This window comes from Dendrobates tinctorius, unplaced genomic scaffold (assembly GCF_039654945.1).
Source record: "Dendrobates tinctorius isolate UK_male_01 unplaced genomic scaffold, ASM3965494v1 ptg000049l, whole genome shotgun sequence".
Lineage (NCBI taxonomy): Eukaryota > Metazoa > Chordata > Amphibia > Anura > Dendrobatidae > Dendrobates > Dendrobates tinctorius.
Window position 1 is genome coordinate 19,967,924 of NW_027361717.1, and position 24,689 is coordinate 19,992,612.

A 24,689-nucleotide genomic window follows, 5' to 3' on the forward strand; every position below is an offset into this window, starting at 1 on the left:
AAGCATGAGCAATCTCAAGGCTACAAGTCCATCTCCAAAGACCTGAATGTTCCTGTGTCTACCGTGTGCAGTGTCATCAAGAAGTTTAAAGCCCATGGCACTGTGGCTAACCTCCATAGATGTGGACGGAAAAGAAAAATTGACAAGAGATTTCAAAGCAAGATTGTGCGGATGTTGGATAAAGAACCTCGACTAACATCCAAACAAGTTCAAGCTGTCCTGCAGTCCGAGGGTACAACAGTGTCAACCTGTACTATCCGTCGGCGTCTGAAGGAAAAGGGTCTGTATGGTAGGAGACCAAGGAATATCCCACTTCTTACTCCGAGACATAAAAAAGCCAGGCTGGAGTTTGCCAAAACTTACCTGAAAAAGCCTAAAATGTTTTGGAAGAATGTTCTCTGGTCAGATGAGACAAAAGTAGAGTTGTGCAAAGGCATCAACATAGAGTTTACAGGAGAAAAAAAGAGGCATTCAAAGAAAAGAACACGGTCCCTACAGTCAAGCATGGCGGAGGTTCCCTGATGTTTTGGGGTTGCTTTACTGCCTCTGGCACTGGACTGCTTGACCGTGTGCATGGCATTATGAAGTCTGAAGACTACCAACACATTTTGCAGCATAATGTAGGGCCCAGTGTGAGAAAGCTGGGTCTCCCTCAGAGGTCATGGGTCTTCCAGCAGGACAATGACCCAAAACACACTTCAAAAAGCACTAGAAAATGGTTTGAGAGAAAGCACTGGAGACTTCTAAGGTGGCCAGCAATGAGTCCAGACCTGAATCCCATAGAACACCTGTGGAGAGATCTAAAAATGGCAGTTTGGAGAAGGCACCCTTCAAATATCAGGGACCTGGAGCAGTTTGCCAAAGAAGAATGGTCTAAAATTCCAGCAGAGCATTGTAAGAAACTCATTGATGGTTACCGGAAGCGGTTGGTCGCAGTTATTTTGGCTAAAGGTTGTGCAACCAAGTATTAGGCTGAGGGTGCCAATACTTTTGTCTGGCCCATTTTTGGAGTTTTGTGTGAAATGATCAATATTTTGCTTTTTGCTTCATTCTCTTTTGTGTTTTTTCATTTAAGACAAATTAAATGAAGATAATAATACCAAAGAATTTGTGTTTGCAATCATTTTCAGGAAGAAACTGAGTATTATCTGACAGAATTGCAGGGGTCTCAATACTTTTGGCCACAAAAGTAACAACTGTAACACCATATCCACCTCCTGTGTTATCAGACCAATCACCATTAAGCATCCTGGTGGTAAAGGAGACCACGCACCAATTAAATGTATAACTATGATATATAAGTCTATATTTAGATGTCAGCCTCCTGTGCTATTAATGTTCATTGTAAGAAAACAGGACACAGCCTAATAAGTGACATATCATTGAAATCTACGTTTCAGCCCCTACCTCATGCTGTCTTCAGATTAAACAACAAAAACCTACTAACAAATTCCCATTAATTCTGGTTAACACTGATTTATATATTTACATGCAAAAGCAGAGTAACACACTGAACCCTAAGGGTATGTGCACACGCTGCGGATTCCGCTGCGTGTCCGCAGCGTTTTTGGCCGCTGCGGACCCGCAGCAGTTTTAGCTGCGGTGTACAGTACCATTCAAATGAATGGTAAAAAAAAACGCTGTGTAGACGTTGCGGAAAAATCTGCGCGGATTTGCTGCGGTTTTGAAACCGCAGAAAGAAGTGACATGTCAATTCTTTCTGCGGAATCCGCAGCGGGTTCCTATCTCCACCATTGTGGAGATGGTGAAACCGCAGGACCAAACCGCAGGCAAAACCGCAGATAATCCGCAGGTCTTTTGACCTGCGGTTTATCTGCAGTTTTTGCAAAATCCGTGCGGATTAATCCGCAGCGGATTCCTCAGCGTCTGCACACACCCTAACAATTTCTTACACTGAATACATCTTTTAGATCCTTTGTAATGGTAGTGGGTGTGCACCCACTGTGCCACGAGCTCGGTTCAGTCTAGAGGGGTGTGACTAAGCAACCACTTGGTTTTCACTGGAGCCTTAGGTGGTGAGGATAGGCTTGACTGCAGATTGTCACCTGGTACCTCTCCAGGTCAGTCCCCGGAACTGCAGCAGCTGACCGGAGGGTCAGAGGCACGGGTATGCGGTACAGGAGGGCAAAGACAAAGAGGGCAAAGACAAAAAGGTGGAGAGATGGTCCAAGGTTGAGGCAGGAAGCACAGGTTCAGTATACGTATCAATGGTCAGGAGTGGAGAGGCGAGACAGGATGAGCAGGCAAGCTGAGTCAGTAATGGAGGACACAGAAACACAAAAGCACAAACAGATCACTAGCAGGACAAACAGACTAGGAACCAATGTTCGGGCAAAGATTGGAGGGAGAAGCTGCTGAATATAGAGTCTGCTAAGACAGGATTGGTGAGTGAACCTAATCTCTGCAGGACATAGCAGGGTTATAGTCCTTCATAGATCAGGCACAATGGAAACCACCCTAAAATGCATCAGTGCTGCAAGAGGCAAAACTCAGCGAGCCACTTGATTACAACGGTGAGTAAAGAGGAACTGAGGAGGAATACAGGTTACCGCCATGACAGCACCTCCCCTTACACCCCTCCCTTTTTAGGCAGTTGTGGCAGGCTTGCTCCTTGACTGGATTCTCCTTCAAGTTGAAGCCACAGTCTTAAGAGATGTCTCTTACAGGAGACAATTCAACAACCTTAGCCGGGTTAAAGATGTGCAGTGATTCCTCCTCAAAATCAGACGCGTCAAAAGTCTCAAGTAGGGTGTACAGGTCTGAAGGTATGGGAGGCGGGGACTTGAGCGAGACCTTGGCAGGTAGTTGGTAGCACATGACGATCCCCATTGAAGCACCTGACTAGTGGACCAGTCAACAACTGAAGCATATACCCGGATCCGAGGAAGACCTAGAAGAACAGAATCTACACAGCTAGGAAGCACATAAAAAGAGATTCTTTCAGAGTGCCAATGGATTGCCCTCCCAGGGCTATGTGGTACTCAGTACCGGGCCCGATGAGCTTCACTGGAGGATGTCACGGCAGCTGGGACCTGGCCCGTGGCCCTAGGCGCCCATTGTAAAAGGGGATGTTGCAGTGTGCTTATGGTGATGAAAGTTTATAAGTGATTCGTGATGCCACCTGTGTTGTTCGCCAATGGAGATGTAAGCCGACGCTGCAGACAGATCCTCTGGGACAGATGGTGTGGTGCAGCAATGCCTCCACAGGCAGGGCTGTAGTCCCAGGGCAGAGTAGGTGAAGTGACACGTAGATGGTATAGTGTCTGGCGCAAGGGATGTAGCAGTGCTGGGCGGGATGGCGCAAGAATGAGTGGAGGACACCAGGGCATGTAGTTCCAAAGCTTTACTCACAGTATGTTGTACAAACAGGTGCCTGTCTCTGTGCCGTGTCCTCCGGGTCAGGGACTCAGTCAACCTCCTGGTAAGATGGAATACTCCTTTCCAACACTCCGCCAACATGTGCCTTTCTGAACGTCTCCTCTTATAGCGCCTTTAAATGAAGTACTCCTAGTACTGAGTTACACTGGAGTTCCTCCTGTTCGATGTTCTTATGAACTCTACTTGTACGGCAGACAGCTGTAGCCTCCTTCGGGGACTCCTTGCTACTAAGTCCCGGCTCACTATCCAGTTGCTGTTGTGCCCCCAAGTCTTGTGTGGGAATAAAGCGGTCACTACTTCTATTTCTCTGGTGTCTGCTGCAGGACCATTAGTATCCATACAACCTCGGGGACCGGGCCCCGGCCTTGCGCTTAGAACTTCTAGGAAGGGTTCTCTTCTAACCCACGTCCTCTGTTCTCTTTTACTCCTCACGTTCCGTACTAATCTTTATTTCTATGGAGAATCAGGCTTTCAGTCTAAGTTGCTCTCTCTCTCTCTCTTCCCTTCCTGTGCCAGCAGACCCAGGTCACTGGGATCTGCTGCAGCACTTCCATCCATCTATCCCGCTCTCTGGGGATCTCCTTCTATCTCCCAACTCACTAACCAACTGACTCTAAAATCCCAAACTCTTCCCGCTCTTTGTAATGTAAACTAACTCCACCCACCTCCCAGCACGTTGGGTGCTTTGCTATACTCCAAGCAGGGAGCCACCGAAGGTGCTTTGCTACACTACTTTTTAGTGTGGGGTGCAGGTGTTGGAGTGTGGTCAGGGGTCTCCACCTTACCTGGATGGTGGGGTACCACACCTCAGGAGGAGGTGCAGTACCTCTGTGGCGACTGAGCCTCAGGGGCGCCACATAAGGTTCCAATTTGCAGTGTGACAGCCAGTGTGACAGGAAGAATGGGCTCCGTCAGCAGTTGCCCAGAAAGGGAGGCAACAACCAGGGGCGAACAACCTGTTGATTAGGAAGCTGAAGCTGACAAACTAAGTTGGAATGGATGAGGTTGGCAATGGATCTAAATGGGCACCACGGAAAGAGACTTCTTTCCCGAAACCAAGGTGATTTGGATCAACAGTTTTGGAGAGTTAACTCCCATCCAGGGTTATCTCTTCAACTGCTGCAAGATGCTGGAGGCCTCAATTGACACAGACAAATATAATGTCCCTCACCTCCACATTACTTGCACATGATGTCTCAATACCTTCGCTATCACTCTTGTACAGAGAGTATGGCTCACCCTACTTGCATAAGCTCTCCAGAAGGAGGTAAAGCTTGTGGCAGCATAAATACTGAATGGTTGGAACCAACCTAGGAAGTTTCCCAAAAAAGCAGACACTTGAGTCTGTTCTTGAGCTTGCACATGGAAATGGAGATCAATTCTAGAACTGAGGTGTATAAGGGCATCTAAAGAGGATGGTAGATCTCTGCATGCCAACTCATCCTTGATGCGACCAGGCTCGCCTTGCCAGAAGATTGCCACCAGGGCTTCTTCAAAACCTGAATAGCTTTGTTACCAAGGTGCAGAAGCCTAAGGCATTGAGCCACGGTATCTGTATCATGTCTTAGAGTCTGCAGGGAAGAAGCAGTAGACAAGTTGCGGCCATGTTCCTCGATTACTGACTTGGACATCTCCAAGAATCTCCCAACATCGCGTGTCTTGGGACCTCAATGCTCACAAATAGGGTTTGCCCAAACCAGAGCTTGTCCAGACAGCACAGAGACCATGAAGGCAAGGAAAAGATGAGCGTGGAGATTGAAGTGGATCTGGAGCTGGTTAATGACGCTGCAGAGTCTTTTTCATTGCGGGACGGAAGTAGAAGCTGGAGCTTAGCTGCTCCACCAGACACTGAAACTCCAGGCAGGTGTCCTGGAGACGATGTTGATGCTGAGGAAGACAGAGCAGGATAGGGTGGACACAGAAGCAGACATATACTGCAGCTAAGATGCCATCACATTAATGCATAAGCTGGTCTTGATGCTCACATTGAGAATAGACCTCCTTGTACAACACTTGTACTGACATCTTGGGATCCCTTGGTCTTGAGTTGTCAGTGGGGTCCATGGCCGAATGCACTGCAATGGTGGTGGGTGTGGACCCACTGCGCCACAAGCCAGGCTTATCCAGAAGGGGTGTGACAAAGCCACTACTTGGTTTTCACTAGAGCCTCTGGTGGTGAGAACAGGCTTGCCCGCTGGTAGTCGCCACGTATAACTCCAGGGCATTCCCCAGGACTGCAGCAGCTGGCCGGAGGGTCAGAGGCATGGGTACGTGACCAACGTGATGACCACAGTGCATATGGTGGCACTGAGGAAGCATACAGGTTACTGCCGTGACGTCCCCTCAATGGGTTGAGGGGACGAGGGAAGTAAGCTTCTGCTGGCAGCTAATCTACCTTCGGAACATAGTATAGGGCACTTTGAAATACAACAAGTCCATTTTTTTCCTCTGACATCGGTTGAACGTATGTCAGACGAGAATCAAATACACATTTGATGGTCAGCTAGTGAATCATGAACTTATTTGCAAATGTCAAAACCCAACTTGCTCGTTTTTACTTATTTATAAGCCTTCTTGGGGAAATTGTTTCTGCCTTACGTCCGAACAGGCGCGGACTGACCCATAGGGGAACAGGGGAATCCCCCTATGGGCCCATGTGCAGATCTGGGTCCCCAACCCCACTGTAAGGGAAGTACTTGGCATAATTCACTTGATTTACTCTGTACAGAGCATATCATCACTCATTAACCAAACTAGCCAAGTTTATTATTATATAAAAGCATAAGTACATTTGTGAACGACGGAAGTGTAATATTTGTATGCAGGTGAAAAGTTGGCCCCCCCATAGTCAATGTTACTGGTGGGCCCTGGGCACCCAGTCCGACACTGCGTCCGAATGGTGCAGCTGCTGCTGCTGCTTTTGCTTCTGCAGCTATTTGATCGTGTTCTTAATTGCTCACTGCATATAAGGATGTAACATTCGACTTCTGTATAGTTTAGTTATGACTTGTGCCGTATGCTGGTAGCGGGGTAGTATAATATAGTATACGAGGTCTGCGCTTTGTGCATTTTTCTCCAATAGTTTATATCAGCCCCACAGGCCGATTTCAGCTTTGCTACAAATTTTATTTCTGACAATTTGGGAAAAAAGAAAAGCTTGTGACGCTGCAAATCTGGGGAGTATGGCTCCTGTTCTCACAATGAAACACATTTATTATCTGTCTGAAAGCCCCCTCTGACCTTGTTTCACAGCTTTGTACGATTAGCAGGGAAATGAATTTACAAATTTGCCATCGTACATAACACCAGAGCCATCTTTTCTTCTTCTGTCCCAAAAGGTTATACCACAGCTTTCATGTAATATTAATGGCATTATTATTACTTTGGGAGTTGAGTGAGCTCATTGCAGGTTAACTCTAAAGATGCTAACACCACTGCAAAATATGTAGCTGTACAGAAGCTGAGGTTTGTAATTGCGCAGCCATTTCTAGCCCTCTATAGAGCGTTCTAGTCAATATTCACAAAGTAATCTGCTGACCAATACAGCATTAAGCACTGACTAAATCCTTCCTGGCCAGGAGGCATCATCTCATTCTAGATATTGCAAGCTCATAAAGGAATCAGTATCACCATCTCAGGCCAGACAATATATTCTGTGTCAGTCCATTGCTTTCACATTGAATGCAGGAATGGTATAATTGAAGAATAAAGAAAGATAAAGCATCCTTGAGGTGTAAGATCATATTGTGAGGAACTACACAAATAATAGATCAGGGTGATAGATAAAATGATTGTCTCTAAGCTCTCTATAGGTGGCCATACAAACTAAGCTAAGGTTAGTTGAACCTGGTAATTGCGAATTTGAAATATTCAGCATCCCTAATTTAGGAATTAAAGTATATGTCCATCATCTTCGACACCATTTTTTTTCCATCTAAAAAGGTTTAAAATAGCAAAAAACACTGGCCGTAAAAACAGCCCAGTGAGTAGATTTACTAATGTGTCAGCACATTTTGGCAAATAATGCTGCATCAAGCTTTACACCTATTTATAATATTTTCAGACAGTTGTTGCGCCTCATTTGATATAGGTGTGTAGCGGAAAAGAATTATGTGTTAGAGGAAAAAGTTCAGAGCTCAAAATGGATCAAAATGCGCCAACTTGCAGCAATGCAATCCAACCAAAACGTGGTGCAAAGATACACAAAAGTGTCTAAAGATGCACCAAACTGATCACCTGCCATGACACATTTTTATACAATTTACTCTAAGTTTACACTAACTACATAGTAGACAAGATTAGTAAATGTGTCCCAGTGACATTGAATATAAAAGAATATTAGAGTCACAAAGGGAATAGTGATGAGTAGAGTTGAGCGACTTTTGGTTTTTTAGGGTCGAGTTTCGTTTTGTGAAACCCGACTTTTCCAAAAGTCGGGTCGAGCAAGATCGGCCTATTATAGGGAAAAGTCGGGGTCGTCCCGAAACACGAAACCCAATGTAAGTCAATGGGGAATAAAAGTCGGCAGTGAGAGGAGGACAGGAAACACACCTACAGTGCCCATTTGAATGCCAAAAGCATCAATTCTTCTTACTTAAGCTTGTCAACCTTAATTAACTTCATAATACAAGTTACGCACTGAAAAATGGGGGTTATTTGGCTAAAGTTGTGGGGGGGTAGGGCTGGCTCCAGGTTTTCATGTGCCCTGGGCGAAAGAGCGCCCCTTTAACACATACCACAACTCATCATGCTCCGATACGGCAGAGAAATAGCGGTATAGTACAATGAAAAATACTTCACTTTTTACATCTCATGACGAGGCCCATCTATTTCTCCATACAGAATCATTGGTCCCATATAATGTTTGAAACAGTATATGATGAGCTCCACATAATGCTACAGTATATGTTGGTCCCCATGCATGAAGCTCCACTGTCTTATGGGCCCAAATAATGCTCCAAACATAATGGGCCACATTTCTAATGCTCTAGTGTATAATGGGCCCTGTAAATGCTGCTCCAGTGTCTGATGTCCACCTTTGGAATGTTCCAGTGTATGGTGGGCCCCATCTATCATTCTCCAGAGTATAGTGCTCCCCAAAAATTGCTGTCCCAACATTGAAAACAATCAAATAAGTCTCCTCGCTAGGGAATCCCTGTACTAGTCTGGACTCCTCGTCGTCCCCATCTTCCATCTCACTGCATAGTATTTCAACCTTGCAAGTGCTGTGATCCTGAGCAAGCAGGGGGGGCCCACTCGTTGGCGACGGCACTGGCACAGGGCCCCTGATAGTACGGTGGTGTGTCTGATGGCGGGTGGGCCGAACCTGCACTTTCATCTGCAGCTTCCTCTTTGTCACCGTGTAAGATGAAACTGTATATGGGAAGGGTAACCTGAGTTTCATCAGGGTCAGATTCAGGCCGTGTAGCGTGCGAGGGGAATGTAGTGGCCTGGGTCAATGTACCAGCAGATTCATCGAGCAGTGGCTGGGCATCAGTGCACTTGTGTCGCCCCCAGGAGTACGGTCGCCACAGTGGCATTACCTTCCTCCTAGGGAGTGTGATGTCATGCTTGGGAGCAACGAAGGATCTCTCTAGCAGGTTAACTGATTGGGCGGCGTTATTCCCACGAGTCATGACCCTCCAAGCAGCGTTCATGAAGGCAAAGTGTTTGTGTTACGTGGGCAGTATGGTTGCAAAGCTGAACCTTAAAGGAATGTCCAGAAGGGCACCACCAGGAGTGGAGCCTACGGTTAAATTTGACTCCACCTGGGAAACCTCAACCATGCCAGCTACAGAAAAGATGCACACATTGCAAGCTTAATTCCGTTAACGAACGAGACTCCGTCATGCCCCGCGGTCCGAGTCCGGCTTACTAGAGGGACACGTGAGGCTCTGGCACATGAGATTGGCCAATAACTGATGTGTCATGCCCTTACATGTCCGTGGCTGCATGTGCGCTACACTGAAAAGGCCAGCGTTTGTCGCTTACAGGTGCAGATAACCCGCTGAACAACGTTAGTGATGGGGATCACTGATTACAATTATTACCCGCGAACGATGATTTCCCAGTAAGTGCAGGTCAACCGCAGTTCCGGAATTAGGCCTAACCGTCATTCCTGAAAAAATGAAAAACTTACGTGTGCAAACCACAGGTGCTGTAGCTTGCTTAACAGCTCGCCAGCCGTTCTCACGCCCAGTATGGATTAAACGTGATTGCACAAAGGTGAGAAAGGGTACCGTATCCCCAGATAACATGTATGGATAGCATAGTGTACACATTCAAAATATATGTCTTTACATCAGGAGGCAGGCTCAGACGGTGTTAGGCCCAGTATGGCTTGCACGTGATTGCACAAAGGTGACAAAGGGTACCGTATCCCCGGATAACATGTATGGATAGCGTACACATTCAAAATATATGTCTATACATCAGGAGGCAGGCTCAGACGGTGTTAGGCCCAGTATGGATTGCACGTGATTGCACAAAGGTGAGAAAGGGTACCGTATCCCCGGATAACATGTATGGATAGCGTACACATTCAAAATATATGTCTATACATCAGGAGGCAGGCTCAGACGGTGTTAGGCCCAGTATGGATTGCACGTGTTTGCACAAAGGTGAGAAAGGGTACCGTATCCCCGGATAACATGTATGGATAGCGTACACATTCAAAATATATGTCTATACATCAGGAGGCAGGCTCAGACGGTGTCAGGCACAGTATGGATTTGACGGCCCAGACTACACAGCGGAGGAGCCTGGAGAGGTAAAGATTGCAAATGCTGGGGCCCTGCCCAAGCAAGGGGGGCCCACTCGTGGGCGTCGGTACTGGCACTGGGCCCCTCATAGTACGGCGGTGTGTCTGACGGCGGGTGTGCACCACCACCGTCAGAGACACTTGATTGCACTATGAGGGACCCTGTGCCAGTCCCGCGCCCAAGAGTCGGCCTACCCACCTGTCCAGGGCAACGGCACTCACACGGTGTCGTGCGCTAGGTGGTGACCCCGGCCATGGGGGGGGAGGCAGCACAGTTAGGGAGTTTTAGAAAGTGGCATATGTTGATGTTGGACATTCAGCTGATGCAAAAGGCGATATAGGTGAAGTCCCAGGAAGAGGTGGACCAAAGCAAGCCATTTTTCTGTCACCCTATGTGTCATCAGGGGAAGGTGGGACAAAATCCTTGGAAACCCATGCATGGTTCATTTTAATGAAGGTTAGATCATCCATATTTTGGGTTGACAGACGGGGTTTTTTTTCTGTCAGGATTGATCCAGCTGCACTGAAGACTCTTTCCGATAGCACACTTGCAGCTGGGCAAGCGAGCTCCTGTAAGGCATATTGGGCCAATTCAGGCCAGGTGTCCAGTTTAGCAGCCCAATAGTCAAAGGGGAATGACCTGTGTGGGAGAACATCGATATGGGAGGAAAAGTAGTTTGTAACCATAGTTGACAACTGCTGTCTCCTGTCACTTTCCATCGATGCAGTATTACCAGTTGTGTGAGCGGTACTTGAAAAATCAGTCCACAACATTGTCATGAAACCCCTGTCTCCAACGCCACTTCTGCTGTGTGCACCATGAACACCTCTGCCAAGCTGCCCCTGGCCCGTACGGCTCGTGTGAGAACCATCACCGCTGCTGTGTGCTGGGAATGCCTCAAGCAACCAATTTACCAGAGTTGCTTGTTTATTAGCCAATATTAGGTCAAGGTTCTCCTGTGGCATGATGTTTTGTAATTTGCCTTTATAGCGGGGATCCAGGATGCTGGCCAACCAGTAGTCGTCATCGTTCATCATTTTGGCAATGCGGGGGTCCCTTTTTAGGATCTGCAAGGCATAATCTGACATGTGGGCCAATGTTCCCGGTGTCAATGATGCACTGCGAGTGCTGGTTGGAGGAGCACTTTCTGGCAAATCCACATCCCTCCAGTCACGCACAAACCCTGTACCAGACCTTGCCACGCCAACATTTTCACTTGCCCCACGAGATGCATCCTCCTCCCCTAAGTAATCATCCCCATCATCATCATCCTCCTTCTCCTCTTCTTCCTCCACCTCGTCCAGGAGAGGTCCCTGAGCAGACAATGGCTGAATGTCATCAAGGATTCCCTCCTCGACAACATTGGCTGCAGACGCCTGCTCCTTAAGGTGCGTCAAAGTTTGCATGAGCAGACGCATAAGTGGGATGCTCATGCTTAGGATGGCGTCGTCTGCGCTTACCAGCCGTGTGCATTCCTCAAAACACTGAAGGACTTTACAGAGGTCTTTCAGCTTCGACCACTGCACACCTGTCAACTCCATGTCTGCTCTCAAAGTGCCTGGCCGTGTATCCTCCCACAAATGCATTATGGCCTGCCTCTGCTCGCACAGCCGCTCCACCATGTGTAGGGTGGAGTTCCACCTTGTTGCAATGTCGATAATGAGGCGGTGGTTGGGAAGGTGGAGCAATCGCTGCAGGTTCTGCATACGAACGGAGTGTACAGGCGACCGGCGGATGTGCGCGCACAGTCTTCGCACCTTCTGGAGCAGGGCTGTTAACTCCGGATAATTTTTGAGGAAGCACTGCACCACCAGGTTCAAGGTGTGAGCCAATCAAGGTATGTGGCTGAGTTTTGAAAGGGCTATGGCTGCCACAAAATTACGGCCGTTATCACTAACTACCTTGCCTGCCTCAAGATGTACACTGCTCAGCCATGACTCAGTTTGTCGCTTCAAGTACTCGGCCAGCACCTCGGCGGTGTGTCTGTCGCCCAAACACATCATCTGCAACACAGCCTGCTGACGCTTTCCACTAGCTGCTCAATAGGGGGACACCTCGTGTGCAACAGTGGCAGCTGCAGATGGAGTGCTCGTACGACTGCGCTCTGTGGACGAGCTTTCGCTTCTGGAGGAGGAGGAGGAGGGTCGAATGCCTACAGCCAACTGTTTCCTATACCGTGGGCTAGGCAGCACTGTCCCACCACCGCTGTCCCCTGTGGACCCTGCATCCACCACATTAACCCAGTGCGCAGTGATGGACACGTAACGGCCCTGGCCATGCCGACTGGACCATGCATCAATTGTGAGGTGCACCTTTCCACTCACTGACTGCTTGAGTGCATGGACAATGCGGTCTTTTACATGATGGTGGAGGGCTGGGATGGCTTTGCGAGAGAAGAAGTGGCGACTGGGTAGGTCATAGCGTGGTACTGCATAGGCCATGAGTTCGCGGAAAGCTGCGCTTTCCACCAACCGATAGGGCATCATCTCAAACGAGATTAGTTTGGCAATGTGGGCGTTCAAACCCAGTGTATGCGGATGAGAGACTGAGTACTTTCTTGACCTACTCATAGTGTCTGGGAGGGTGAGCTGGACTTGAGAGCTGCATATGGTGGAAGTAGCGGTGGACAGGGCGGACTGAGAGAGGGTTGATGATGGTGATGGAGTTGGTGTTCTTTCTGATGGCCTAGATTCAGTATTTCGTTGATATAACAGTGGGATTCCCTGACTGCTGTGGCCTTGCAACGACACCTCAACATTTGCTGCTGTGCTAACCGGTGGGCTTACAGTGGGGGAAACAATGTAGCGTTGCTGACTACCTTCTTTGTGATCAGTTGCACATGTGGCACTTGAGGTTTGGTGTTGTGTCCACGCTTGCAAGTGCATGGTGGTTAAATGTCTAAGCATGCAACTGGTATTCAAATTTTTCAGATTTTTCCCTCGGCTAAAGGTCTTTGCGCACTTCTTACAGATAACCTTGGCCTGATCATGAGGATTTTGTTCAAAAAAGTGCCACACTGCACTCTTCCTACTTTGGCAGACATTTTGCGGCCTAGCACGCTGTGATCTTTTGACCCTCTGGACAAGCTGTCCAGCAACTCTTTTGATTTTTGGAACCTGTCTTTGGAGTGCTCCGGGCCTGCCAGATAACAGCTGTTGCGATGTCGATGTCTGCTGTGGATGCTCCTCATCTGAGCTATTGGAAGCAGCACCCTCTTCCCCCAATGGATGCCAATCTGGGTCAACAACTGGGTCATCCATCACCTCCTCTTCAATGTCATGTGCACCTTCCTCTGTGTCACCGTGTATGGTGGTATAGTGTGCGGGAAGGGGCACCTGAGTCTCATCAGGGTCAGAATCTGGCTCTGTACACTGCGAGGACAATGTAGTGCTCTGAGTGAATGTCCCAGCAGAATCATCTATCAGCGGCTGTGCATCAGTGCACTCCATGTCAGATTCATCTTGGCCTGGGTAATTCACCATTTCACTTGATAATCCAGGCATGGAATGTGAAAACAGCTCCATGGAGTAATCAGTAGTATGGCCTGCGTCATCCTTCAATCTTGGTTGGGGTGAAGGACACAAGGAAAGGTGTGGTTCATGAACATGAGCCTCCAATGACGACTCAGTGCTTTTACTTTTTACAACTGAAGAAGAGGAGGCGATAGAGCTGGAGGCTGAGTCAGCAATGTAAGACAAAACTTTTTCCTGATGCTCTGGCTTTAAAAGCGGTTTGCCAACTCCTAGAAAACTAAGCCTTCGAAGCCTTATGGAGCCAGACGATGACGCAGGCTCAACACCTCCTGCATTCGGTCCTATTTTGCTCTTGCCACTACCATCAGATCCAACACCATCATTACCAGCTGCCAACCCCCGCCCAATTCCACGGCCTCTTCCACCAGCCTTCCTCATTTTTTGTAGAAATGTAGACAAAATCCAACAAACTATATAGTAATGTAAAACAAGGTACAAGGTGTCTATAGGACAGGGGAGATTTTGAATTTCTGCACACACTTGTGGACACTGGACACTTTTGGATTGTGTGAGGCCCACTGAATATCACAGCGCTATGTCACAGGCTCGATGGCACAGGTGTGAAAAAAGTGACTACAGGATCACAGAGATTTTGAATTTCTGCACACACTTGTGGACACTGGACACTTATGGATTGTGTGAGGCCCACTGAATATCACAGCGCTATGTCACAGGCTCGATGGCACAGGTGTGAAAAAAGTGACTACAGGATCACAGAGATTTTGAATTTCTGCACACACTTGTGGACACTGGACACTTATGGATTGTGTGAGGCCCACTGAATATCAGAGCGCTATGTCACAGGCTCGATGGCACAGGTGTGAAAAAAGTGACTACAGGATCACAGAGATTTTGAATTTCTGCACACACTTGTGGACACTTATGGATTGTGTGAGGCCCACTGAATATCACAGCGCTATGTCACAGGCTCGATGGCACAGCTGTTAAAAAAGTGACTACAGGATCACAGAGATTTTGAATTTCTGCACACACTAGTGGACACTGGACACTTTTGGATTGTGTGAGGCCCACTGAATATCAGAGCGCTATGTCACAGGCAGAAATTGGCTAGTGTATCACAAACTATAAGGTGTATGTAGAATTGGGCAGAATAGAAATCTCCCTAGAGTGTAGGTCTGTAAGAACGGAACAAGTCCTCCACTTATCCTTCCACAGTGACACACAGATAGCTTCACTGTGGCCGTGATAACAGCCGTTACACGGTACTGAGAGGAGCGTGCACGTACACGGCTGTCCGGTGTACGTAAAATTGTCAAGCTCCGTGTTTTTTAAGTATACGGACTGACACACGCTGTCTCTCTATAGTTTTGAATGTGATCAAACAGCAAATATATTTAACTGTTTGAAAGCTAGACAAAACTAGTAGGTGCAGGTCTGTAAGAACGGAACATGTCCTCGACTTATTCTCACAGAGTGATACACAGATAGCTTCACTGTGGCTGCGATAACAGCCGTTACACGGTACTGTGTGAGGAGCGTACACCGCTGTATGGTGTGAAAAAATGCACGCTCAGTACCTCTGCAGGACAAAAAAAAAAATTGGGATTGCTTTTAAAAAAGCAGTTTGCAGAGCAGTGGGTAAACAGCAATGCAGCTGTCAGGAAGCCTTAGAAGGCAGCCTAACAACTAACACCGCTGATCCACCACAATATAGCCTCCCCTTGCACTGCACACACAGTGACTGGTGTGTTGTACAGGCAAAATCGCTAGCAGCAGAAGCAGTTTTTTTTCTTCTTCCCTGCCTAACGCTCTCCCTACAGAATCAGCAGCAGCAACCTCTCCCTATTCTAAGATCGGCAGAAGTAAGATGGCGGTCGGCGTGCACGCCCTTTTATAACCCCTGTGACGCCCACCAAAGCAAGCCAATCACTTGCATGCCCTTCTGAAAGATGGTGGTGACCCCTGCCTATGTCATCACGTTGCCCACAGTGTCCGTGGATCCTGATTGGCTGAAAAAGAGCGTAAAACAAACTTTTGAAACGCGTCTTTGGCGCGTAAGTCGCCGACCTCGTGGCCGACCTCATCCTAGGGTCGGGTTTCGTTTCATGAAACCCGACTTTGCCAAAAGTCGGCGACTTTTAAAATTTTTCGACCCGTTTCGCTCAACTCTAGTGACGAGTGAGTATACTTTTTACTTGGGTTTCCACGAGCATGGTCGGGTGATCTCCGAGTATATTGGCACGCTTGAAGATTTAGTTTGTGTTGCCGCAGCTGCTAGACAGCCTGAATACATGTGGGGGTTGCCTGTTTGTTAGGAAATCCCCACATGTATTCAGGCTGTCTAGCAGCCGCGAATCATGCAGCTGAGGCGACAAAAGCTAAATCTCCGGGCACGCCAAAATACTCAGAGGAAACCCGAGCATGCTCCTGAAATCTCGAATAACGAGTATACTCGCTCATCACTAAAGGGGACGATTTATCAAAGTGTTTTTGCATGAAAACTGGCGTATAACACTTTAAAACCTTGCAAAATGTTTGAACAAAAACTTTGCAACTTTTGGCATTTTCACTCGAAGTTCCAAACGGCTCTGACAGAATGTGCAGAGCTGGGGAGAAGCCGGGGTATTTAATCAATCGGCTGAAAGTTGCGAAATACATTATCCCAGAAATAGTACAGAGACACCTGGGAAGCTAAGAAAGTGCAATAGGGTCTCATCTGGTGGTGAGCAATGGTAAAGGAGACAAAACAGTTGCTCGCCTGAGACAGTTGTGCATTGCACAACAATATTAGAGATTGGAAGTAATCAGCTGCTGCAGATCCGCCGCTAAAACCAGAAATGCCAAGGGTAAGATAATGTGGTTCCTCTGCGCCGCTGGTGAAAACCCACAGGAATGATCCACGAAATTCAATACATTATGTCATTTACTGAGTCTCATGGATTATTCCTGTGGGTTGTCACAAGTAGAGCCGAGGAACCACATTATCTAACCCTTGGCATTACCCCAGAAATGTTATTCCAGTCCTAGACTAGATTATCATTTCTGGCTAGACACACACACTAATAAAATGCGCAGCTGATAATGAAAGCGCCACATCTTATTCTTGCATGCCCCTTATTAACACTTAATGAATCGGAGAAATTCACCTAAATCTTCTAGACTACAGTGAAAATTGAGCAACAAGGTCCCCTGTGTAGGGTAATTGGATCCTCTCATGCACCAGGCCCTAGAGCCAATGCGACTTGTGCATTCCCTGCGACAAGAATAGAGATGCGTGAAGAAGAACTTAAAAGTTCGGGCTTGGTACCAAACTGTTAAACGCCAAACAAGGACTTCTCCGTTGCAATGTTCGGACTTCCGGAAGGAGATAGAATATTTTTGAAGCTCAAAACTTTGTGTCCTCATTGCTTTCAATGGGTTTGGGGTTCTGGTTCAAGTTCAGGTAAATTTCTGGTAAAGTTACAGATGAGCGTACCCTTCCACGGGTCTGCTCATCCCCTAACCAAGATTCTTCTACAGGTGGACAAGAGGTCATGGGATTGAAAAAAACACTTAATTGTGAAAATGGTCACTTGGAAGTGTACACGTATGGTATATTTCACTAATATTTTATTTGTAAAGTAGCCTTCTGGGTTTTTTTTTAGTATTTGGCCCCAAAAAATAATCAAGGTGGAAAAGTGGAATGAAATTAAGGAAAATTAGGTTTGTTGTTGTGAACATTCTTAATACTTACTGGTGCACGTCGCCTCTGGTAGATCGGTATCTGCCCTATAATATCCATTTCGGCACACACAGATCGGGGAGGCCTCGGCGGTAGAACGACTGTTGGCAGGACAAGGTGCACATATTCCTAGGCCTTGATTAGCTTTAAACATGCCAGCAGGACAGGCTAGAAAAAAAGAGAAGATAAATCAGGATATTATTTCATGCTATTTGTGGTTTATAGCACAACATACAAGAAATAGGAAGCACATGGCCGGAGGTATGGGACATTTTCCAAGTGTCACCGTGTCTAGATGACAACTTGAAGGTCACTGAAAGCCAGACATTTGTGGCTGCACGCAGATAATCAGTCAGTCAGACTGCTGTCTCCATTCAATGTCAGATTTGGAATCGAGGCAGGTGAATCAAACAGACTGAGTCAGGGATATGTTTTCTTGTGTTTCAATTGATTTCCAATCTACTGTCTGTGTCAACACTTAAATATGTACTGCGACTTAATACTACTTAGTAAATATGTATTCTAATGCATAAAGCAGCCGTGTGTTGTAATCCTTAGCTCATTGGCATCTACCTACCATCCTTGTACATTTTATGCAAAAAGTTAAAGAAATTAAACTTAGTAGAGGTATCTACAAATAGTAGTGGTCACAGTTTTGTATTAGGACTCATATTTACAGTGGTGTAGAAAAGTTTATGGACCCTTCAGTGCAATACCATACCATTAGTGCAATCTGGGCAGACGCAGGAGGGCCCAAGGGGCAGGGGGAATTCTGAAATATGATGAGCTGTTGAACTGCAAAAAGTCCATATACTGTTCATGCAAAGGGCCCTCTTCTATTTGTGTTCACTCATGGGTGGATTCATGAACATTAGCTAAAGTGAAAGAGGCCTTTAGTTACTTAGAGGTTACCTTAGGTTCTTTTGTAACCTCGGAGACTATGATAGGTCTTGCTCTTGAAGTGATCTTTATTGGTCAACCACTCCTGGAAAGATAATAATGGTCTAGAATTTCCTCCATTTGTTCACACTCTGTCTACCTGTGCATTAGTGAAGTCCACACTCTATAGAGATCACTTTGTAATCTTTTTGAGCCTGATGAGTATCAACACATCTTCTCCTGAGTCTTGACATTCTCAGAGACTAGCGTCTCATCAAGAGAAATTGACATGCTGCTGTCTGGAAAGACACGTCACATGACAGTCTCCGCAGGTGATCCGCGGGCGTCTGTGGGCGCATAGTGAACATGGGATTTCTTCCACTATGCTGTAACATCTGGCCGCTGAAGGTTTGACGCTGCATATGTACGCAGCAACACCGGATCATGTGAACAAACCCTCAAGGTTCACATACTTTTGCCACTCACAGACATGTGATATTGGACAATTTTCCTCAATAAATATAAAATAGTGATGAGTGAGTATACTCGTTGCTCAGGTTTCTCCGAGCATGCTCGGGTGTCCTCTGAGTATTTTGGCGTGCTCGGAGATTTAGTTTTCGTTGTCTCAGCTATATGATTTGCGACTACTAGACAGCTTGAATACATGTGTGGAATGCCTGTTTGTTAGGGAATTCCCACATGTATTCAGGCTGTATACAAGTCACAAATCATGCAGATGAGACAACGAAAACTAAATCTCCGAGCACACCAAAATACTCAGAGGACACCTGAGCATGCTCAGAGAAACCCGAGCAACGAGTATACTCGCTCATCACTAATAAAAAACCATAAAGTATATTTCTGACTCATTCACTTGATTTGGTTCTCTTTATCTACTTTTAGGATTTCTGTGAAACTCTTGTGTCATTTTAGGGCTCACAAACTTTCAAACAGCACTTTATGCTGTATTAATATTAGCTCTGAAAGACCATGATTAACCTTTATTCTGAATAATGTATGTGATTTACTCATCTAGTGCGTGCACATGTATATAGCCGCTTATATGATGTGTCAGAGAATACTGCAAATGGTGGACCTATTAACAATAAATCAGTCCTTTAAAAAAATAAAGGTATGGCCTTCTTCAGACATCTAGTATTCATGTGCATGTTCGAATCCTGTATTTCACGCATAGAAAACATATCCATAGTAGTCTATGGGGCTTTTGACTTGTCTGTGGTTTTTTTGCAAAGCAATTTGTTTGTAGTTTTTAAGGTTGAAGGTAGACTTCATCAAGTTCAACCTATAGCCTAACATGTTGATCCAGAAGAAAGCCAAAACCCCACGAGGCAGACACTAATAGCCCCATATTAGGGGGAAAAAATCAGTCCCGACCCCACATACGGCAATCAGACTAGTTCCCTGGATGAACGCCCTATCATAGAATCTATTGCCCATAACCTGTAATGTTATATTTATCAAGAAAGGCATCCAAGCCCTCCTTGTGCTTTTATAGTGAATCCAGCATTACAACATCATGTGGCAGAGAGTTCCATAGTCTCACTACTCTTACAGTAAAGAATCTGCACCTATGATTATGATTAAACCGTATCTCTATGTAGAGGAGGCCCCCTTGTCCCCGTCTCAAGCCTAGGAGTAAAAAGCTCCTTAGAAGGATCTGTACTGACCCCGCATGTATTTGTACATTATAAGATCCAATCACATTGTATTACGCACAAAATAAAAAGATCAGTATATCATCCAAGTGTTGTCCATTTTCATCTTCTTAACGGTTAGGAAAATGCTGTATGATAAAATAGGTATGCTGCACTGATGGTAAAAATGGACACAGACCAAAAATATAGGAATATCAGATCAAGCACCCATTTTTCTTGTAAGTAAAAACCCACTAAAAACAGAGGGCTAAATGAGGCCTAAATTCATGTTTACTGACATAATCAGACGCTATTGCATATTGATAATTTCTTCTGCCAAGTTATTGTCATCAGACTCATTTTCTGTAATAAGTATTTTGCTTTTAACCCTGGAAGAAATGCAAAAAGGAAAAAAAAAGGCTAAAAGCAGCCGCCACTCCTGACACTGCAATCAATTTCTCCTCATCATCGACTAATATCCAGAAAGAAGCAGAGAGTGACAGGTTAAAGGGCTTCAATAAAGATTAGCCAGACCGTATCTTCAAAAGGAAATGGCTTGAAAAAGTGGTTATTCCACCGGCTTCTATTAATTTCCTTTCTCCTGGTTACCTGAAGAAGCCTCATATCCTGACATGGAGGAGATGGGGAATGCGGCCTCCTTCCTTTATCCCAATCAGAAGCACAGGAGCACTCGACACTTAACCCCATCAAGGCACCCATAGCTCACAGCCCTGCAATCAGCCCAGCTCCCTATGCAAGGACACAAGGTGATCACTCTTACTGTGGCTACATTTACTGAAAATGCATTAAAGCCGAAATTCGCAGTCATCTATCTTCTCGTTCAACCTTCACCAAGATATTACTACACGGAAAAGTAATACAGTGTGGGACACACACAGCAGCGCAGCCTTATATGCAGATCGTTCATACTGTATAAGGGTGAACAGCATCAGCGTAGACCTGCAAGTATTGGCGCTTCTGTAGTGCCCAGGTATGGGGTACCCCGCCTACAGTGTATAATAATGGTGTCTTCTTATGTGGCAGATGAGCCTTTGTGTGCTCTGTATATGGGCATATTCATATGTTTTGATTTTTGCAGACCGAGAGTTGGCAGAAAAAAATAGGGCAGACCACTGTTTGTTTTAGGTTCAATTTGCATATCAAGCTCGTCCATTTAAAGGGAATATGTCAGCAGTTTTTAGCTATGTAATCTGAGAGCACCATGATGTAGGGGAAGAGTGCCTGTTTCCAGTGATGTGTCACTTACTGGGCTGCTCGATGTAGTTGTGACACAATCCCTATTTTCTCCATTGTAAATATTGAGCTCTGTATTATCCCGCCCACATTATCAGCAAGCTGCCAATCACTGGTGAGGGCAGGGGTTATACAAATTAGCCTGATTGTCCTGTATGTGAGACCTAGTCCTCTGTTGATAATCTTCTGCTGATAAAACACTGATTGTATTGAAACTACTCTACGCAGCCTAATAACTGACACATCTCTGGAATCAGGTTCTCTGCCAAAACATTCCGATGCTCTCGGATTAAAAAGCAAAAAGATGCAAAAAGATTCCCTTTAAGTGAATGAGCACCTTAAAAAAAACGGACAGCACGTTGACGGCATTTGTGTGCGATTTGAGTTCTGACTGTTTTTACTGTTTAATTGGTAAGAAAAGCTTTGAAACTTGATGTCTTTTTTGCATATAAGAAAAATGGATGCCGTATCGATGGTAAAAAATGGGCTGCACTGCAGACACACGAAAGCCGCATTCAGGCGCCAGGCCACCAGTTGGGCACCACATCATATCACCGATACAACTGCTAATTGTCATATAGTCTCATATAGAATTTATGGGAATGTAATTGACAATATCTTGGATCATTGGACATGTGAAAAATTATCCCATGTCCAAATTATTACTTGCATTACCAGGGGTGCACATAGGGTACCGGTGTCCTGATTAGAAGACAGGTAGGTCCAGCATTTTTTATTATAGTAAACATTTATTTCTTATGGAACAGAAAAGCAATAAAATGTTTTGCTGGCAGTCGTATTGTTTCCTAATGTCACAATGTATTTAGAGATAGGTACATTCACACTATCCATGGAGCCAACATGAGCTGAAGCCCCTCTCTCCAACGTCCCATTGTCGTCTGAAAACGGACATCCGTGAACATCTACCTTCTGCTCTAATGCTTGGACATCGTCCAGCCTGAGTCACGTACATACGGCCGAACCAGACTCCCTTCCAGAGCCGAACATAAGGACGGGCAATTAAAATATTGTATTAATATTAAACATACCAGAAAACACATACGTAAAATGCAATGACAGCTCGCATTGCCCCGCCGAGCCTCGTTGCAGTAGAAGACCATATGAGATTGCTTGCGTTAAGGCAGGACGGCTTATAATTTATTAAGGCTGTATAAAATAACGATACGTTCCACATTTTTTGGTTAATCACTGTTCTACTGCTGTCTAAATGTCATCTTCAGTGCTGTTATTTGTGAGGCTGGCGGTAAAAGGTAGCAGTTAGTGACAGTAAAATAATATGATGGGATAAAAAAAAGCAGAATGGTATTATTAGACACATACTTTATTTTTCATAGTTTCAGCAGCTCTCGATCCAGCAAATGATTTACTATGAGATCAGTCCAAGCATAAAAATAATAATAATTGTTATTATTATTATTATTTCAAATCCTGAAATTATAAAGTAGCATACGATGTACCACTTCCGTCTGGATGTCCCCGAATCCCACAATCCACTGCGCCACACCGGAAGTATGCTGACCACCATTTTGGAACACCCAAGTGGTGCCGCTGGGATCCAGGTCGCCGCTGCAATCCCGAACACCGTTGCGATCCCGACCGCCGCTGGGATCCCTGCGGCCGCTCGGATCCAGGTCACCGCTGCGATCCCAACCACCGCTGGGATCCCAGCTGCCAATCGGATCCAAGCCGCCGCTGCAATCACGAGGCTGTGAAAGGGGTGTAATGAGGGGATATAATGAGAGGGGTGTAATGAAGGGGGTATAATGAGAGGGTGTAATAAGGGGGTGTAATGAGAGAGTGTAATGAGGGGGGAGTAACGAGAGGGATGCCGCCGCCGGCCCCCGCCAGGGCCCACTGCCTGACTACACGCGCCGGATCCCGCCGGAAAGACCGCGGCTTGCGGACTGTGCTGGAGATGGGGTGCAGCCACCCTCTGGTGGTGCCGCACACCTTCTCCAGCACAGGCCGCAAAACACCGTCTTTCCTGCCAGCTGTGAGAGGGGTGTAACGAGAGATTGTAATGACGGGGGAGTAATGAGAGGGATGCCGCCGCCAGGCCCCCGCCAGGACCCACCGCCTAACTACACGCGCCGGATCCCGCTGCTGCCTGCCCACCCACCTCCGTGCAGTCACAGCTGGCAGGAAAGACCGCGGCTTGAGGCCTGTGCTGGAGATTGGGTGCGGCCACCCTCTCGTGGCGCAGCACCCCATCTCCAGCACAGGCCGCAAAACATCGTCTTTCCTGCTGGTTGTGACTGCACGAAAGTGGGTGGGCCGCCACCCACAACCTCACAAAGCTGCCCCCATCGTGATGTTACTGCCCTCCCGATGCGATAGCATCGGGCACACATCTAGTATAACAATAGGACTCTAAAAGAAATGAAACACAATTCCATTTTAGTGCATGAAATAAGTGTTTGATCACCTACTAACCAGCAAGAATTCTGGTCTCACAGACCTGTTAGTTTTTCTTTAAGAAGCCCTCCGACTCTGCACTCATCACCTGTATTAACTGCACCTCTTTGAACTCGTCACCTGTATAAAAGACACCTGTCCACACACTCACTTACACTCCAACATCTCCACCATGGCCAAGACCAAAGAACTGACTAGGGACACCAGGGACAAAATTGTAGATCTGCACAAGGCTGGGATGGGTTATAGGATATTAGGCAAGCAGCTTGGTGAGAAGGCAAGAACTGTTGTCACAATTATTAGAAAATGGAAGAAACACAAAATGACTCTCAATCTTCCTCGGTCTGGGGCTCCATGCAAGATCTCGGCTAGTGGGGTAAGGATGATTCTGAGAAAGTATTTGTAACATTTTTTTCCCTGAAGAACCCTAAAACTAAGAATAAAGACTCCTCCATATGATAACAGGAAGATAACTCTGCCTCCAGAGAATATTTTAAATAGAAGGGGGAGTTACCAGTGTGAGGCAAGTAACTAACACAGAGCAGGAAAACTGAACTTTGTCTTCTTACAAACATATTTTATGCTTCTCTTTGAGCTCTGTTGTAACAATATTACAAGCATATCTGCCTGTGAGAACTAAGCTGAGAGGAACCTGCAGATGTGTCAGGTATAATCACACACAGCTCTGCAGTGAGATCAGGAGAGCAGGGAGCGGCCATTACACATCACACTGGTAACTCTCCCTTCATGTAAAATACGCTCTGGAGGCAGAGTTATCTTCAGCGTCCTCCCTATAGCCTGAAAGAGGACATTTATTACCCAGTGGCGCTGTGCTGTCTCTGTAAGAAAACAGTCATTTTTCTTTGCTAATATTATACAAGCCTTTAAGACAGCTTTTACGGGGAACTTCACATTATTAGTGAATTGACTTAGTAGTAAGATCCCTCTAACATTGGCATCACATTTTTGCCTGGGTCACCTTAATACGCGGAGAAAAGTCTATATTGTGACATTGGCGTCTCCTTATTCAGTGACATCATCAAAAAGAACAAATGAAAAATTACACTTCTCCAATTATCTATAACTTGAA

At 46.1% G+C, this 24,689-nt stretch overlaps 1 protein-coding gene across 2 annotated transcripts in view; it reads right to left on the reverse strand.

Annotated features, from left to right (window-relative positions):
* EPHB1 (EPH receptor B1) overlaps nt 1-24,689 on the reverse strand; it is a 434,861-nt gene that overhangs the window by 110,849 nt on the left and 299,323 nt on the right. For both annotated transcript variants that reach the window (XM_073576520.1, XM_073576521.1), the window contains exon 4: nt 17,388-17,543. In XM_073576520.1, coding sequence (XP_073432621.1) covers nt 17,388-17,543 — 156 coding nt within the window. The remainder of the gene's footprint in view (nt 1-17,387; nt 17,544-24,689) is intronic.